This window comes from Choristoneura fumiferana, chromosome 26 (assembly GCF_025370935.1).
Source record: "Choristoneura fumiferana chromosome 26, NRCan_CFum_1, whole genome shotgun sequence".
NCBI classification, from domain to species: domain Eukaryota; kingdom Metazoa; phylum Arthropoda; class Insecta; order Lepidoptera; family Tortricidae; genus Choristoneura; species Choristoneura fumiferana.
Window position 1 is genome coordinate 821391 of NC_133497.1, and position 16731 is coordinate 838121.

At 38.4% G+C, this 16731-nt stretch overlaps 1 protein-coding gene across 1 annotated transcript; it reads right to left on the reverse strand.

Moving 5' to 3' along the window:
* Window positions 1-383: 383 nt before the first annotated feature.
* Window positions 384-14879, reverse strand: LOC141443087 (protein slit-like). Its single transcript, XM_074108298.1, has 13 exons — window positions 14667-14879; window positions 13774-13941; window positions 12504-12579; window positions 11398-11499; window positions 10407-10539; window positions 9759-9868; window positions 9410-9523; window positions 8730-8875; window positions 8088-8214; window positions 6820-6891; window positions 6394-6467; window positions 5819-5953; window positions 384-4958 (listed from the first exon to the last, which is right to left on the reverse strand). The coding sequence occupies exons 1-13, from the start codon at window positions 14877-14879 to the stop codon at window positions 4851-4853; spliced, it is 1578 nt and encodes a 525-aa protein (XP_073964399.1). The 3' UTR covers window positions 384-4850.
* Between the last annotated feature and the right edge of the window lie 1852 nt (window positions 14880-16731).

The window sequence follows — 16731 nt, forward strand, 5'->3', positions numbered from 1 at the left end:
TTTATGCGCCAGAGAGTGACATGAGCTACTTTTATCCCGAAAAATGCACAGTTCCCGAGGGAACAGCGCGCGATAACCGAATACCACGCGGCGAAGCCGCGGGCAAAAGCTAGTTGATATAATAATGTTGTTTCAGAAATATAGTATTTTAGAACGAACTATGGAAAAATTTTGAATGAAACAAAAAATAATATCTAACATCCTTTTATTACATCAAATAAATTATAAAGTTCATAGACAATAGTTATTATTTGTGTTGTTTTAAAAAAGCGCATAAAACGATGAATCATACTGATACAAGACTGTCTTCACTATACCATACTGATTTTAAAGATCTACTAAAGACTTGTTACTTATTGGTTTGTCTGTAAATGAATCATCGTACTGTCTAAGCCCGTAGATTTATTTAAATGCTATTCATATCATCAAAAAACTGGCTTTCCAAGGCTTATTTTAAGCTAAGTTCGGTTAAAATCGGACCAGCCATTCAAAAGATAGGTATATAAATTTGGAATTTCAAGGTTAACTTAAAAAAAAATGTTTCAGTATGGTATAGAAAAGTAGGTACAAGCATCACATCGATCCAAATAAACTTAAAAACTTAACATTTACTTACGCTAAATTATGGACTCAGAAACAAAAAATAGAACACAACGCCATCTATATTTTGACTTTGTTACTAAACTCACTGATTACGAGGCAAAAGTTATACGCGACAAACTTGTCAAAAATCAAAAAACTGTCACTTTTTTTGACCATCTCTTGAGCTATTAAATAATGCAATTGTTTTTTTCTTATTTTATTATACTCGTAATTAATTGATCAATGATTGTACTCATAATGACATGGTTTGTTAAAATATATATTTTGTTAGAAACAAAGTTTATCATCGATTTTTGTTTCTTTCGTCCATCCTATAAAATAAAACAGACAAATCTATCTACCCGCTTTAATTTTTATGGTAGATTTTCGAATTATGACATGGCAAGAATATTTTTGTAATGGCAACACTGGCAGTTTGGATAGACTTGTCCATTGTGTTTAGTTTTAATACTGATATCAAATATATTTAGTACTAGCTGTCCAGTGACTACTTTTCTGAGAAAAAAAGTTTCTTATAGCGTAGCTTTCTATCAGTAACATAATGTAATTCCAGATTTATCTGTACAAAACATATAAACAAAGTTCGCCTCTTTGTTCCATTTGTATATATTAGGTCGTTTATTGCGTTGTTTCAAAGTTATTTAATTACAAGATCATGTGACTTGTAACAAGTAAAGCTTAAGACAACTTGACTGTCGGCGTTTCGTCCGCTTTTAAAGGCCTTAAAAATAACAAAAGGGGGCATAAATACTTTTACGTAATATTGTTTTAGTCCTAATATCTATAGAATTATGTATTTCTGAATTGGACAGCTTGTCTCATCTCGGTCACTGAAGGCACAGGCCTCCTCTCGGAATGAGAAGGCTTGGGTCATAGTTCCCACGCAGGCCCAGTGCGTATTAGAAAATTCACACACATCATTGAATTTCTTCACAGGTGGTGAAGGCTTCCTCATGATGTTAAACTTGAAATGTAATTTCCGAAAAAGTTAGAGATGCGAGAACTCACGACTATCTGCTTGGAAGTCGATAGGTCCAACTATTAAGCTATCAAATTTTCCAGCTTTGAATAGCTAGTATGACTATTTTATTGATTAGTTTCTGTCTTTAGTATTTTTTTTTTTATTTGACTGGATGGAAAACGAGCAAATGGGTCTCCTGATGGTATGAGATCACCACCGCCCATAAACATCTGCAACACCAGGGGTACTGCAGACGCGTTGCCAACCTAGAGGCCTAAGATGGGATACCTCACGTGCCAGTAATTTCACCGGCTGTCTTACTCTCCACGCCGAAACACAACAGTGCAAGCACTGCTGCTTCACGGCAGGATTAACGAGCAAGATGGTGGTAGCAATCCGGGCGGACCTTGCACAAGGTCTACCACCTGCAAAATAAATGGTATTACCTTCTGTTATTTTATAAAGGACTACGGCATTCAAAACGCCAAACGTTTATCAGTGATACCCATACAGAAAAACTACCATAATGGTAGAAAATAAATACGGAATGCAATATTAAATAAGCTAAATACGATTTACATGTTCTTAAATCCTAATAAATTTACATTTAATAAGCCTAAAATTATTAGCAACAGAATGGCAATAAATATAAATTTAATATATTTTTATTTTACAAATAAACCTCAGTCACAAACAGATATGAGTACATTCTATAACTAGTGCTACGTTTATCATGGCTTACAAATAGCTTAGTATGTGATAAGATTACTTAATTAATAGGCCAAACATAGGCCACAAGAAATATAATTTTAAGTAGTTTTTGTGAAATTATGGCAACATTTATGAGAGCAAATGCCACGTATTTGTGACTAAACTGAAATTCAAAAATGACTGGGCAGTTAAAGCTAGCATTATGCCTAAGTTAAAAATACTATAGACTTAAACAAAACTTGAAAGTAATAAATATTAATTATAATTATAATGAACACATAATTTAATTTCATTGCTATTTATTTCTGTTACAACAATTTCGTATTTTTCTAAAAATTGTAATAAAAATGGGTAAAATACTCAGTACATCTTTAACCTATCGTGCTTAGGTATTTAAAACTACATAATGGTTTTACTAAATACTTAATCAAGAGTGAGGTTATGTTTTTATTACATTATTCGAAGTACCACAGAAAAAAACGCTAACTGCTCTAAAAACCGTTATGATTTTGAAATTTATATTATTTAATACCATAGCAAATTTGACTCCTTCAGTTGATTTTATTCTAACTAAAACTCAGGTAAATTTAGCGACTTAATAAAAAGAAAAGTTTATATTTTTGTCTACCTCGTATTTTTTATACATCGGTACACAATAATGTCAACAATGTTGCAATGCGATTAAAAATAAATGTTTAATAGCATATACCCAGTTACGCGTACAATTTTTCAAAATGGGTCAGCAATTATGTTTATTTTTTCAAATTTAAAGTCATACATCAAAAATAAGACGGTTTGTAGATATAAAATTACGACATGAAACAGTAGAAAATAAATTCTTTAAAGTCAACTGTCACTATTTTATATTAGTTTTCTACTGTTGCATGTCATTACGCTACAAGACTACCATGGTACTTCTAGAGATTTCTAGTGGAAATCGATAATTCCATTACACATTTAGGCCGCAACTACGTTTGTTCATGTACAGTGTAAATTCGTATTTTATTTTGAATGTCTACAGAAGTAACAATCCTAAATGCTACTGAGACATTTCCCGCTCAAAATTATTGTCTGCAGATTTAGGCTTTGTCACACAGGGTGCGATCTACATCCTTTAGTTTTCGGCTATTTAATAAATCTTGTATTTTGTGTTATTGTGATTTATGTCAGTGATTTAATTAGAACGAGACATTCGATTTTTGACAATTTTATCATTCAATATTGTCAGCAAGGTATGTTAAGTATATGAAAGAAAATTGTAATATGCTATTTTCCTACAACACATAGACCGGAACTCTAAAGTAACGCCCAAAACTATTTTATTGTGCAACTTTTTCCGAAACAATTATAACTTATCCTAGTTATCCGACAGAATTGTCGGGAATTAGGATAATTCATTTTATTTAATACTTTTTTAGTGTATATGTGTAATAAAATACATAATGATTAATGATTCAGTTTATTGGGCCTGTTGTATGGGCGGAGCTGGGGCTGGAATATTTTCGGGTGTCTGTATTTAAAAAATATATATTATGAAGTTCACTTAAACTGTGAGCTGCGTTAGATTAGCATAACTGGCTATAGAACGCATCAAGTGTGACAAGGCCTTTAAGGTTGCTTCAGTCCTGTCAAACGAGTGTTGCCAATGGTCAAGAAAAACTACTATTTTAGTAGAATTTCGCAACCACGTTCAGATTAATACAAAATGGTAGAAAAGGGGTTAAGTAAGAATTGTGTTTGATCGGCATCGGATTTAAACCCTAAAACGGAGTACTCATGCTTTTAACCAAACAGGTCTAGTGCATGCTATAGTATCATACAACAAGATAATGGGGATAGTCTAAAAAAATGAATGGTCACAGTAATAAACTAAAAATCTAATTTTTAAACATGCCGTTTCGTTGACTGTAATTAATAATTTCGCTTTCGCTAGAGCTATGTACAAATTTTCAAGACAATTGGATGAAAGGAAATGAGTAAAATTCGATTCGCAAGATTAGGTTAGGTAGGTACATTATTATTTACAAGCGAAGGCAATACATACTCGTAAATTAAAAGAGTGATAAAAATGCCAGTAAAATGAGAACGAAATAACCTGATTACTATTTAATTTTCACACTACGTGAAACTTGTCAAACTCTTTAGAATTTAAAGAGAATAAATAACAAAATACATCAAAGTAATTTGATATAAGTACTTAGCACATTTTTTTAGTAAAATTGTTAATTAGTCCAACTTTTTTGATTGTGTCTGAGAACATAGTTGTACTATTTAATATTACGAGTACATACTAACCATCTATGGACGTGTGTTTGAAATAAATGAATTATTATTATTATTAAGAATGAGTTCAGGTATATTTGAAAAGAATCCTGAAAATATGTCAATTTCTCAAAAATGCTTTATATGAGATTACCATTATGTATTGTATTTTGTCTAAAATACCACAAATATACTGACTTGAAATTTTGTACAGTTAGACGACAAGGCCAGTACAGTGAACAATAAGAACATCCCGAAAAAAAATTTTTTTTTAACTATCCCCGCACCTCCACCTGTCAAGTTGGCCTCAGTCTTAGTTCTGGAAGGGCGGCGCGCGCGCACACTTCTTGCCGCACGCGCATTTCCGCACGATCTCTATGTCTTTGGTGAGGCGCGTGCCGTCGGGGCAAACCAGGCGGATCTAGAAGACAAAATAGTTAATTTTAGAACATAAAAAAGTAACACAGAAGATATTGTTAATGTATTTATTTCATCCGGGGTCCCTGGAAAATATATTTGTTTCTGATGTATGTTAATTGCCTATTTTTTTTTTCAATTTACTGTACTTGGGTTTTAGGTTAGTTGTTTTAAACATGAACCACCAATGAACGAATGGTAAATGAGACAAAAACACTCTTTTTTTGACGCATACGCATAAGAAGAAGGTTTTTGTCTTTCTCCTCGATCTTACGTAGCAAAAAGCATTCCTGTTTGTTGGAAACTTAACTGTCTTCTATCACGAACGAACGACTGATTGAATGAATGACACATATACCTTCCTCTTCTTGGTCTTCCATAGCACGCAGCAATGATGTTTGGCACAAGATTCACTTTCTTACATCACTGATAAATGAGTGAATGAATGAATGGAAAATGAGACGTATACTTTATCGAAAATACAAACTGAGACATGGATGCACAGAAAAACCAGAAAAAGACCAGCACTGGGAATCGAACCCAGGTCCTCAGCAATCCGTGCTGCGTGCTATAAACCCTACACCACTGCTGGACAGGAATCTAGACACGATTTTTTCCTCTGCATACATATCAGGTTGCTTATGTCTACTATGCTACTTAAGCTGCTGCTTAAGTAGCATAGTGCACTAGCGACATCTATGTTGCGTCGACAGACTAACCGCTCACCCAGACAAGAGATGTCGCTACTAAGCAATCAAATTATGATTGGTTTTTCTCCTTGGTCTTATGCCGCACTCAGTTGAATGCTTAACTGTCATCCATTACAAATGAACGACTGAATGAATGAATGTACGAATGCTATACCTTCCTCTTCTTGGTCTTACGCGGCGCGCAGCAGTGCTGCTTGGCGCAAGCCTGTCGGGAGGCGGCGCAGCGCGCGGAGCGCACGGCGCGGCGGCTCCGGCAGTTGCCTTCCACGATGAACTCGCGGGTCGCCTCCTGTTGGGAGGGTGGTTGGGTTAGGTTAGGTTAGTTACGTCGCAAAATACCTGTAGGAATACATACAATACTTAGAATATTGCAACGGGTAGAGATTATACACTGGACATTCGTATCCCGTCGGAACATCGGGAAAAACGCATGCACGCACACACACACACACACACAAATCAAATATTACGAGTACAATACAATGACTCTTTATTGTACTTTATTGTGAACAGTACGAGTACAATAGAAGTAGGTTTGTACAGTCACCAGCATTAATATCTGCCACAGAGGAGCGTCCAAAAATATCTGACAGTCCTTCCGGCCCTAGAAATAGAGTCGTATCAGAAATTTATGCACGCTCGTTGTGTCAGATATTGGTGCTGGTGACTGTACATGATTTTTTTATTAATCTTATTTTTGTAATAATGGTTAGTTTTTATCGTCCTCACCTTCCTGCATCCTCCGTTAGGCGGCGTGGGCGGCGCGTGCGCGTGCTCGCCCTGCTGTTTGTGAGACGGGGCCGCTGGACAGACAGACATAACGATCAGATGAAGCAATTTACAGACTCAGTATTACAAATTGAGTAAAAAAGTAACTCGTGAGGCTGGTCATGACTCGCGAGGTTGGTCATGACTAGCGAGGCTGGTCATGACTCGCGAGACTGGTCATGACTCGCGAGGCTGGTCATGACTCGCGAGGCTGGTCATGACTCGCGAGACTGGTCATGACTCGCAAGGCTGGTCATGACTCGCGAGGTTGGTCATGACTCGCAATGCTGGTCTTACTCCAGAGGCTGGTTATACTTGCGAGGCTGGTCAGGACTCGCGAGTCTGGTCGCAGGCTTTATAACTCGCAGGTATTGTAGTTGCATGTACCTGGCGAAGCTTGGACGTTGTTGATGGCCATCTTGCGAGGGGGTGACTTCTGCGTGATGACAGGAGCGCCACCTGTTGTAGATAAGGAAAGCAATTAGTCACAACCGCAACATAACACTGACGAGTTACAGAGTTCAATATCAGAACAACACAACCGTTCATAATGCTACCAGATATAACACAATACACTGACTCTGTATGGTACACCACAAATTGTTTCACCTGTACCGTTGTCTGTCTGTCTGTCTGCCTGTCTGTCTAGTGTCTGTAATCAAATCTTGCAAGTTAAATTCGACCAACTAACAGTAGTTAGATTGACTTGAAATTTGGTACACTTACGTAGATTGCGTGACAATACAATAATCTGGTAGCGACATCCTGGTAGTCCGGCCAGGATCGTCTCCACAGGACGGAACTCTCCAACGGTTAACAGCATCGATTTGAAATTTGGTATGCAAATGTAGTTTGGCTGACAATACACGCACAGTCAATAAAAAGTACAGTCAGCAAAAAAAGCTTGTATTTAAAATGAAATTTTTACCAAAAACTTTTTATGAGTGTAGGCCACTGTATTTCCGCCGTCCCATGTACCTTTCTAAAATAATAATTTTCTCGTCCTATGAAATCTGCCGCCCCTAGGCCGCGGCCTATATGGCCTATTGACAAATGCACGATTGGAACAACCGCCCAAGCTCTCCCGTTAAGAGAAGTCTCTTCGTTCCATTCTCCATACAAACGTAGTCCCGGTCTCTTTTGAAAACTAGGCAACAGAAATAGATGAAATTTTGTTAGTATAGACTAGACGTAATTATCTATGCTTGTGGTTTTTCAGATTTTTTATTTAAATGTGTAATATCAGAATTACAGGAGCTCAAAAGTCGACATAAAAAAGATGTCAACTTTGCACGAGAATTAACAGACTAATAAAGCATTTTTACAAAAATCGAAAAACCACAGGCATAGAAAATATAATGAATATCTTGATTGTAAAATATCATTGATTTCTGTGCTATACTTTTCGTATAATATGAGGACACCGAAACCCAAAATTCAACCGCCCAAATCTTGAAAAGCCTACAGCTATCTCGATATAAATTACGGACGACGTTGCGGAAGGCATGGGACGGCTGCGAGCGCTTATGTCACGAGCGATAAAGACAGCAATATCCCAAACGAATACCTAACGCGGCCGCGCGGCCGGCAGGGAAACTTCTCTTAAAAGAAAAGGCGTATGCCCAGAAATGGGATCCATAGGTGGCAGCACTGACCTATGGAGGCGCGCAGCTCGCACTGGGCGCCGGCGGTGCCCGCGCGACAGCGGCACGAGTAGTCGGCCGGGCCGTCCTCGCGCACGCAGCGCCCGCCGCGCGCGCACGGGTTGGGCACGCAAGGGTCCTGGAACAGCGCAACAACTATAGGCCAAGATACCACTTTACCACTTTTTACTTGTGTAAAAATAGCGTGATAAGTCCCGTATATGGTATTTTGACTATAGGCCAAGAGCCTGCGACACCGTAACGCATCACTATAGCCTCGTAAGTACTCACCTTTTTTACTATACATAGTTCTACAGACCGAGTCGAGAATTCTAAGTTCTGTGATTTTGGAAATTACTGACATAAATTTAAAGTTCGTATTTCATTGAAAAATTTGTATTTCGCCAAGTACATTCAGCAGTTATTTTTACAATTGATTTGTACTTTGTGAAGTACACGAGGACTTACGAGGATAGAGCAAGAGCCCGCGACGGTCAGACCTTCGCTATTTTATAAAAGCCATTTTGTTTTATAAATTGGGTTTTGATATATTTCCGTTAATTGAAGAAAAGATAAGAGCAGAGCAGAGGAGAGGAGAGGAGAGGGAGGACAGAAGAGAAGAGAGGTATACCATGAGACCCTGGTGCTACGTACCGGCGTGTGCTGTGGGTCCTGAAGGGCGGCCTGGGGCGCGGGGGGCGGGGGCTCGTCCTCCCCGCAGCCGGCCGTCGCGCGGGACACGCGCGCCGCGTTCACGAAGTCCACGCGCTTGTGATTGATCCACGCTTCTTTCACGCAGCCTGCGATAAGGTATAGAAAGAAATGAAAGCAAAATTAATTAAAAATAAAATCTTTTTTCAGATCATTTTGGTAATGGGCTAAGTACGTCACACCAATTTTGACCATTATAGGCAGCCCCCACCTCTTGTCACACGTATTTTGTTCTTGTGACACAAACCGCTTGACCCCCCCTCCTCAAATATGTAATGTAATGTGTGAATGACCCCTGAACCATATTCTACAACAATTAAATACAATTATTTTAAATTCCATTTTAAAAATTAAATTGCAATATTTTCGTTAAAATAGAGTTTTTTAAACAGCGGTGTGGCTCCTTAAGTAAGTTAAATGGTTAAACATAAGCTTTATAATCTGGTCCGCTCAGTCCGTTACCTGAATTTCCAATAGAACTAGAAGCTTATTAATTCAGCTACTCCACTTGGTGACTTTGATAGCGTAACTGACCGTTAAACCTGGTTATTTTTACAAACACTCGCTTAAAGCAACATAGTAGTTCAGCTACTTGGCGCTAGGTGGCGCTGATTGCTACTTACCTTTGAAGCTGGTAATGTTACGGAGATGCCATTTGCTGAACGCGTCCCGCGCCACATCCTCAGGCACGCCACCGATGAACATTGGTCGCTCTAGACGCAGATACTCCTTGTTGCCTGTAAAGACACGGTAGGTATTAATGTATTATAATTTTATAAAAATGTTGAGCCTTTTCAAAATTCTTCAGAAGACACCGGAGAAGTGTAAGGAAAGTTTATTTTTGTCCGACGACTTTAAAACAATGTAGGCGAAGCTCCGCTTCACGGAGCTCCTATTCCGCGTTGTTTAATCTTGATGCTAACTCCAAACTGCCAATACGCTTTCAATTCTCGTGATGATATCTAAACCTACCCTCGTTAATGATGGACCGGGCGGGGCCGTCGTCGACGCGAAGAGTGAAGTTCTTCTTGACGGCCAACAACTCCGCCTTGTGGTAAGAACCGTCCGATACCATCTCAAAACTGCAAGAAGAAATAACTATTATAAAAGTTCTTTTATTGTTAACAGTATTTTTGTCGAGCTACAGTCACCAGCACCAATATCTGACACAACAAGCGTGCATAAATATCTGATACGACTCTATTCCTAGGGCTGGGAGGACGTGTCAGATATTTTTGCACGCTCCGCTGTTGCAGATATTATTGCTGGTGACTGTACACTTAAATTCTAATGATGACAATCTTGTCCTTGAATTCTAATGATGACAAATTGTCATCATTAGAATTCAAGTGTACATACACTTCAAGTGTAGATACACATGCCTTCAAAATAATTACCAGTAAAATGTTAATAAAAGTTGAAGTTTTTGTCGTTGTCATCGTTATATTTTTTAAATGAAGTTTTTCAGAACATAAGTATGTTTTTGTTAATCTTTGTGTTATTTACTTAATCAATCATTTGATTAACTATTTAATTAATTTATAGTCATGTCCACATTATTGCGAACAATGATGTTAACCGTTCGATTCCTGTATATAACATACATAAGTAGTTAGTTACCTGTACATGGTAGAGGTGGGATGGTTGCCGACATCGTAGCTGATCCGGATCCGTCCGTTGAACAACTCGACGGCGAGGTGCTCGTTGTCTCCGAAGTACATCAGTACGCCGTGGTGCTGTGATGTGCTGAATACTGTACCCATACAATACAATACAATACAATACAATAACTCTTTATTGCACACCAATACAGTAAACAGTACAGAGAACACAAGTATATACATAGAGATTTTCTAAGGTAAGCAATAGGCGGCCTTATCCATAAGGTTTTTATGACGAAAAATGTTGCAGAAAACAATATTCATGGGCGTTACTTAGGTTGCAAACGGCGCTTTTTAAACGCGCATTCGACGCCCGTTTTTGTCGGTACATACGCGATACGCACGCGAGTTGTATGGCTGCTCTACGCAAAGAACGTTTAAAAATACGGTGTCCATTTGATTTGATATTTTCTGACGCTTTTCGCGGAGACAAGTGTAGGTACCATCAGCCAAATATGTGGTCTACCACCCTAAAGCTGATAATCGTTTGCATGTCATAAAACAATAATGCCAATAGACGTGTCTGTCAACTTGAAAGTTCGACTTTAGCGACATATTCATTCGATAGAAACTTGTTTAAAAATTGGTAGACCACTTATTTGGCTGATGGTTCATACAACATTTGAATATTCGATACTAGATATTCGATATTATGTTTATTTGTGAATTTACAAACTGTGTCGTCAATATTTACTGTTTCGTCGTTGTAATAGTCCATTTACTAAATGGGCCAATCAACTTTTTAGTGCAGCTTGTTGCCGTGGTAACGTTTCCTAAGTTATTTCTTAAAAGTATGATTTTAAGGGGTACTAAATCCACTAAAAAGTTGATTGACCCAAATACTAGATGGCGCTATGAGTAAAGCGCGAGTAATATGCTTCAAACAGCGTCGTCACAGTTCATCTATTCGATACTAGATGGCGCTGTGATTCAAGCGACATGTTACTCACCAAGTGTAACGTTGGCTTGCGGGCTGGTGCGAAGTGGCTCGAGCTCCACAAACGAGTCGTTGTGGACGAACGTGAGCGACGTAAGGTACTCGCACAGGCGGCCTGGGGATGCAAATATACTAGATGCTATTATGCATATTTTTACGGCATTTCAGATCGTGATTATACCTTTAATGAGCGGCTAATATTGTCACAACTGAGTTTTAAACAAACAAGTTTCCCATTAGGTGACCCGTATGCTCATTTGGCCCCCTTTTCATAAAAAAAACTAGTTTTACAGAAGGTTCGAATATTAGCGACACGCCTTGGTTTCACGTGGATGTAGTTTTTGGGAAATGGAGCTGAAATAAAGCTGATGTGCCTTTGGACCATTTTTCCCAAATTTGTACCCGAGCAAAGCCGGCACGGATCGCTAGTCATGATATTATATGTATGAAGTTATTTCGTTTATATCAGAATTAAAAAAGGGAACACAATCTTGATGAGTTTTTTTAATGAAAATTGCTTTACAAAATGGAATTACTTATGACAACAAAAGAACGTAAATGACCACCCAGATCGAAAGCGGTATTAACTCAAAATAATACACCATTTTAATTTAGAACTACATAATATTTCTGAAGTCTTAAATTAAAGTTTCATATTTTTTTGTGTTGATGTCCTTACTCTAGATGTGCGATATGTCCTTGCTGTATAATTGCTACATATTTGCTACGAATTATTTTTGATTAATGTTTTTTCAATAAAAAGACACGTCAAGATCGTTTGCCTTCTTTCTAATGCTAAAAAAACGAAGTGTAGTGTGGTTTGTTAGCACATATATTAAAAACTACATTTATTTAACACCTATTATATACAATAAATGCACTATTATTTTGACTTAGGTAAAATGTATTTCTAAGATATTACAGTTAGTTTGGAAAGTGTTTTCAGATTGAGAGCCGGCGAGCCAGAGACGTCAAAAGCATCATGGCGGCCGCCCGCGTGTAGTGCGGTGCGGCTTCCGGCTAGGGATGAGCCATGCCAACAGTAGAGCTCGCCTAAAATCGCCATATGTAGTATGCAATCCGACTTATTAATCGCTCTCAACTTTACATTAAACGTACCAGAGTATCCGGGCGCGCACTTGCACAAGTAGACGCTCGGGGCGGAGAGCAGCGGCCGCTCCATCATAATGTCGTCCTGTAGTACAACCACTGCTCATTAATTATACTACCGTAAGTCAAAACAATACAGAGCTTTTATATACAGGTTGACTTCAAATTGGTTATACAAAATTAGTGTTTCGTGCTCAGTTAATGCTGGGTAATATAATGCATTAACTCTTTTGTTGAAATAAGTCTGAAAAAATTGTGGTTTCTATACATTATTGAAATAATATATCATGAACAATGTATGGAAACCGCAAATTTCATCGGAATTATTTTAACAGAAGTGAATGCATTATATTACCCAGCATTAACTGAGCACAAAACACTAATTTTGTATTACGTCTTAGAGTTCATCCTGTATATAACACGTAAAAAATTTATTGGATTTATTAGAGTACTTATTTAAAACTATCCAAATTAATTATAAAATATAGTTATCTATAAGGGAGCTGCGCCCACATTGTAACGAATAGTATAAGTTATGCAGCTTGTGTTTGCCTGTTATTGGATTAACACTGTTTATGTTACCAACACATCGACTTTCTGCTATTTTAATGGCGTTATATCTGTTGCCAAACCAATAAATAACAATTAAATTAATTTAAAACAATACCTATAACGTATAAACGCATAAATTGTTAATTATTGAGACATAATAAGTGGACTTATTGTCTTAATAATTCTAATAATACTAATATTTTTAAAACTATATATGGCATTGAAAAAAACTTTTAGGTACAATAATAAAACCCATAATTAATACAAAAACACACACACACACACACTAAAAACACAAGTGCAGTGATATACACGCATCAGCTCTAAGAACTGCTAGTGTATTGTTTAAATAATAATAATAATAACTAGGCTGCTTACTAATACGATACAGGCGCAATTTTTTTTAATTTATAAAAAAAATAAGTTTATAGGAGAAGAAGATAATGATGATGATGATGATGATAGGTTTTGTTTAACACTATGTTCACATGCACCATACTGTAGCTACACTGCATATACAACAGACAGCGCCACCTGTTGTCCAGTAGCTACATTATATATACAATAGACAGCGCTACCTGTCGTGCAGTAGCTACACTAAAAACACAATAGACAGCGCCATCTGTCATCCAGTAGCTACACTGTATATACAATATACAGCACCACTCGTCGTTCAGTAGCTACACTGTATATACAATAGACGGCGCCTATCCCCCAGCTGCACTACCTGCAGCGCGAGCGCAGGCAAGTAGCAGACGCCGTGCACGCAGTCGTGGTGCGCGCAGGGGGACGTCCCGAGCGCGGCGTGCGGCGCCGCCTCGCAGTAGCGCCCCGCGTAGCCCGCGGCGCACACGCACTTGTACTCGTCCAGGCCGTCCAGGCAAGTCGCGCCGTTCTGTAAAATGAATGATTTACGAGTGAGCATGAAGGATTCGAGTGTTTATGCGCATGATTTTCGTAGGCACATCTTTGTTGTCATGGTAGCAGATTCTGTTACAGTTTCTAGGTTATCTACTACACTACAAGTCTAGTTGCCCGAAACTGCCTGCCTTATTTAAATAATAGATGAATAGGTAGAGGACGTCTAAAAAATCACCACTGTCCTGTCAGCTCCTCGTATGTCATACTTCATCTGTCCTGTACTAGATGGCACTAGTCGACAGCATACCTGGCACATATAGTTGACGCGGGATCCCGGTTTTTCGCTGAAAACACTTTTCCCAAACGATTAATTTCCCAACTGTCATATGGACGAACGATTTCTTTTCAGAAACTGTAAATTGTACCTACTGTGGAACCCTATAGGTTAGGTTGGTTTTATAACAATCCTGAAGTATTTAGTTTCAAAAAGATCGTTCGATTATACGAAACAGTTGGGAAAAAAATGTCCGGGAAAAATTAGAGAATATTTGACGCTGTACTTCATTTACCGTAACGTAACTAGATTAAATACCTGGCAAATGTGGTCTATGCAGTACATCATCTTTCAGCTACTAGATGGCGCTAGATGTCTGGCACATGTAGTCGACGCTGTACTTCGTCTATCCGCCGTTGGATAGCGCTAGACACCTGACACATGCTGATGCTGTACTTCGTGTATCCTCTACTAGATGGCGCTACCTGACACATGTGGTTGACGCAGTCATCGGCATTGGTGGTACAGTTCTGGCCGGAGTAGCCGCGAGGGCACGAGCACGAGTAATGGCTGCCGTGGTCGCTGCACGTCGCGCCGTTCGCGCACGGATTGAACTCGGGCGTGCAGAAGGGGATCTTCTTCTCGCAGAAGTCGCCTGAATGAGTTTGAGTGTCAAGTAATGTGTAGTGTCGAACCATTTGATTCCTGACCCACCGTAGAACGTTCTCACAATAAGTGTCATAATAAATTCCCTCGTCAAGCAATGCGATGCCACAATGACTTTTCCTACGAGAAGGTTCCACAGTGAATATATCTCCATCGGGATAAGTCAGACCTCAATCGGAATACGACGGCGTCCGAAATATCAATTAATTAAATGAGTGACAATTTCATATCCATTAATATGAAACTTTATTATTAAGTGCAAAATGTCACACCATGAGTTTGAAATTATATCAATGGTAATGGTAATGGTTTAATTATATAAATGGGTTCATATCGGCTCGCATACTTGTTGAAAGTCCGAATGTAATGTTTGTCAGAATGATCGTTTGTCATAATTCTTTTTCTCTTAATCCAATTATTGTTCAGAATTGTTATAAAACGAACCCAACCTAGCCTACAGTTTTCTATAGGATGACCCAGTTTAATACATCAGTGGGATGACCATTTAAAAATATCAGAAAAATTTAAGCTTTCAGTGGGAATAAATTTTATGACAAACGATGATTCGGACAAAAAATACGGTATGACTAGCGAATACTATGCGAACTTTGGCGCTCTCTCGGTATCTACATGCTGGTAATTATTTAATCGCTATTTATCAGATCGGAATTGATATTTAGTGACTAGCTTTCATGGCCCTGGGCCTCGCATCCGCCTATAGGAAGGTGCACTTATAGGTTTCATTCGGTATCTTAGTTTTGTTTCACGCCAGGGCGGTGCAAGGGGGTCCTTGCAGCCCCATCCACAGTATAAAAAAGGAGCAGTATTACGTCTCGGCAGCGTCCTTGATATAATTACCTACGCCGGCTCGGTACACAAACGCGCGATAGGGCTGCCTACTCTATTAACTGTCACTCTTCAGTTATGTATTTGATTTGATAATGTCACATGTAATTTAAAGTAAGGAAAGGATAAGGAGAGATTTAAAGATGGACTACTCGTAAGTAGTGTTTTACAAAAATGCATTTATGTTATTTTAATAAACCACAACAAGTATTATGTTTTAAACGGTTATGTTTGGCTTCATCACTACGTATATTTGTTACCTACAAATTAGCTACGGATGAATATTTGCGCCTATTCTGGGATGTGCGAAAAGCTTTATTGTTCAATTTAGGAGTATAAAAAATCGCATTCTGATAAACAACTTCAATAGATACGTTTTTATTATATTAAGGGCGCGCACTACCTCAGCTCGAATCCCGATTTTGCCCCCGCCTCACCGCACCGCATCGCTCGTAGCACGCACACAAGCTCGCGCGTAAATGTACGGCGCGGAAAAGTCACTCAAGTTCACGAAAAATCCAAATCCAGTAACATAACACAACTACTACTTACCTGGTAACTTTTACATTATAGACGAGTATAATTATTTATAATCAGATACAATTTTACTTAGTAAAATAATTACTATACGCGAAAAGTAATTACTGTATAGCCTGTATGTGTGCGTGTGTGCGCTGAATGCAAGCGACGCAGCCTACCCGTCCGAAAGCCAAAGCGAGAATGGCCAGGGGGCCGGGAAGCAGGAGCGTCCAGCGGTAAAATGGTTTTATGTGCGGTAGTTTAGGTATCTCTGTTTTACAGGGAATACAATACATTTATTAAAAAAGTGCAGCTACCATCACCTACCTTGTCATTAGTACTATTGTAATCCAAAGTTTTAAGTTGTAATTCGTAGTATTTTTAGATTATTAGCCGTTTATTTTATATTTAGAGCCAACTTTGCGATTTTTTTCCATCGAGAAAATTTACCGAATCGTGTTTTCGCCACTGGACGTCAGCCCTTAACTTGCTGTTATATGAGTTTCAAAGGGAATTGCT

Excerpts from the sequence above, each read along its gene's own strand:
- LOC141443087 (XM_074108298.1), bottom strand. The coding sequence starts at position 14,879 with ATGGTTCGACACTACACATTACTTGACACTCAAACTCATTCAGGCGAC. Across the intron at positions 12,580-13,773 it reads TGCCTGCGCTCGCGCTGCAG|GACGACATTATGATGGAGCG; the intron begins GTAGTGCAGCTG and ends GTTGTACTACAG. Across the intron at positions 8,876-9,409 it reads TAACATTACCAGCTTCAAAG|GCTGCGTGAAAGAAGCGTGG; the intron begins GTAAGTAGCAAT and ends ACCTTATCGCAG.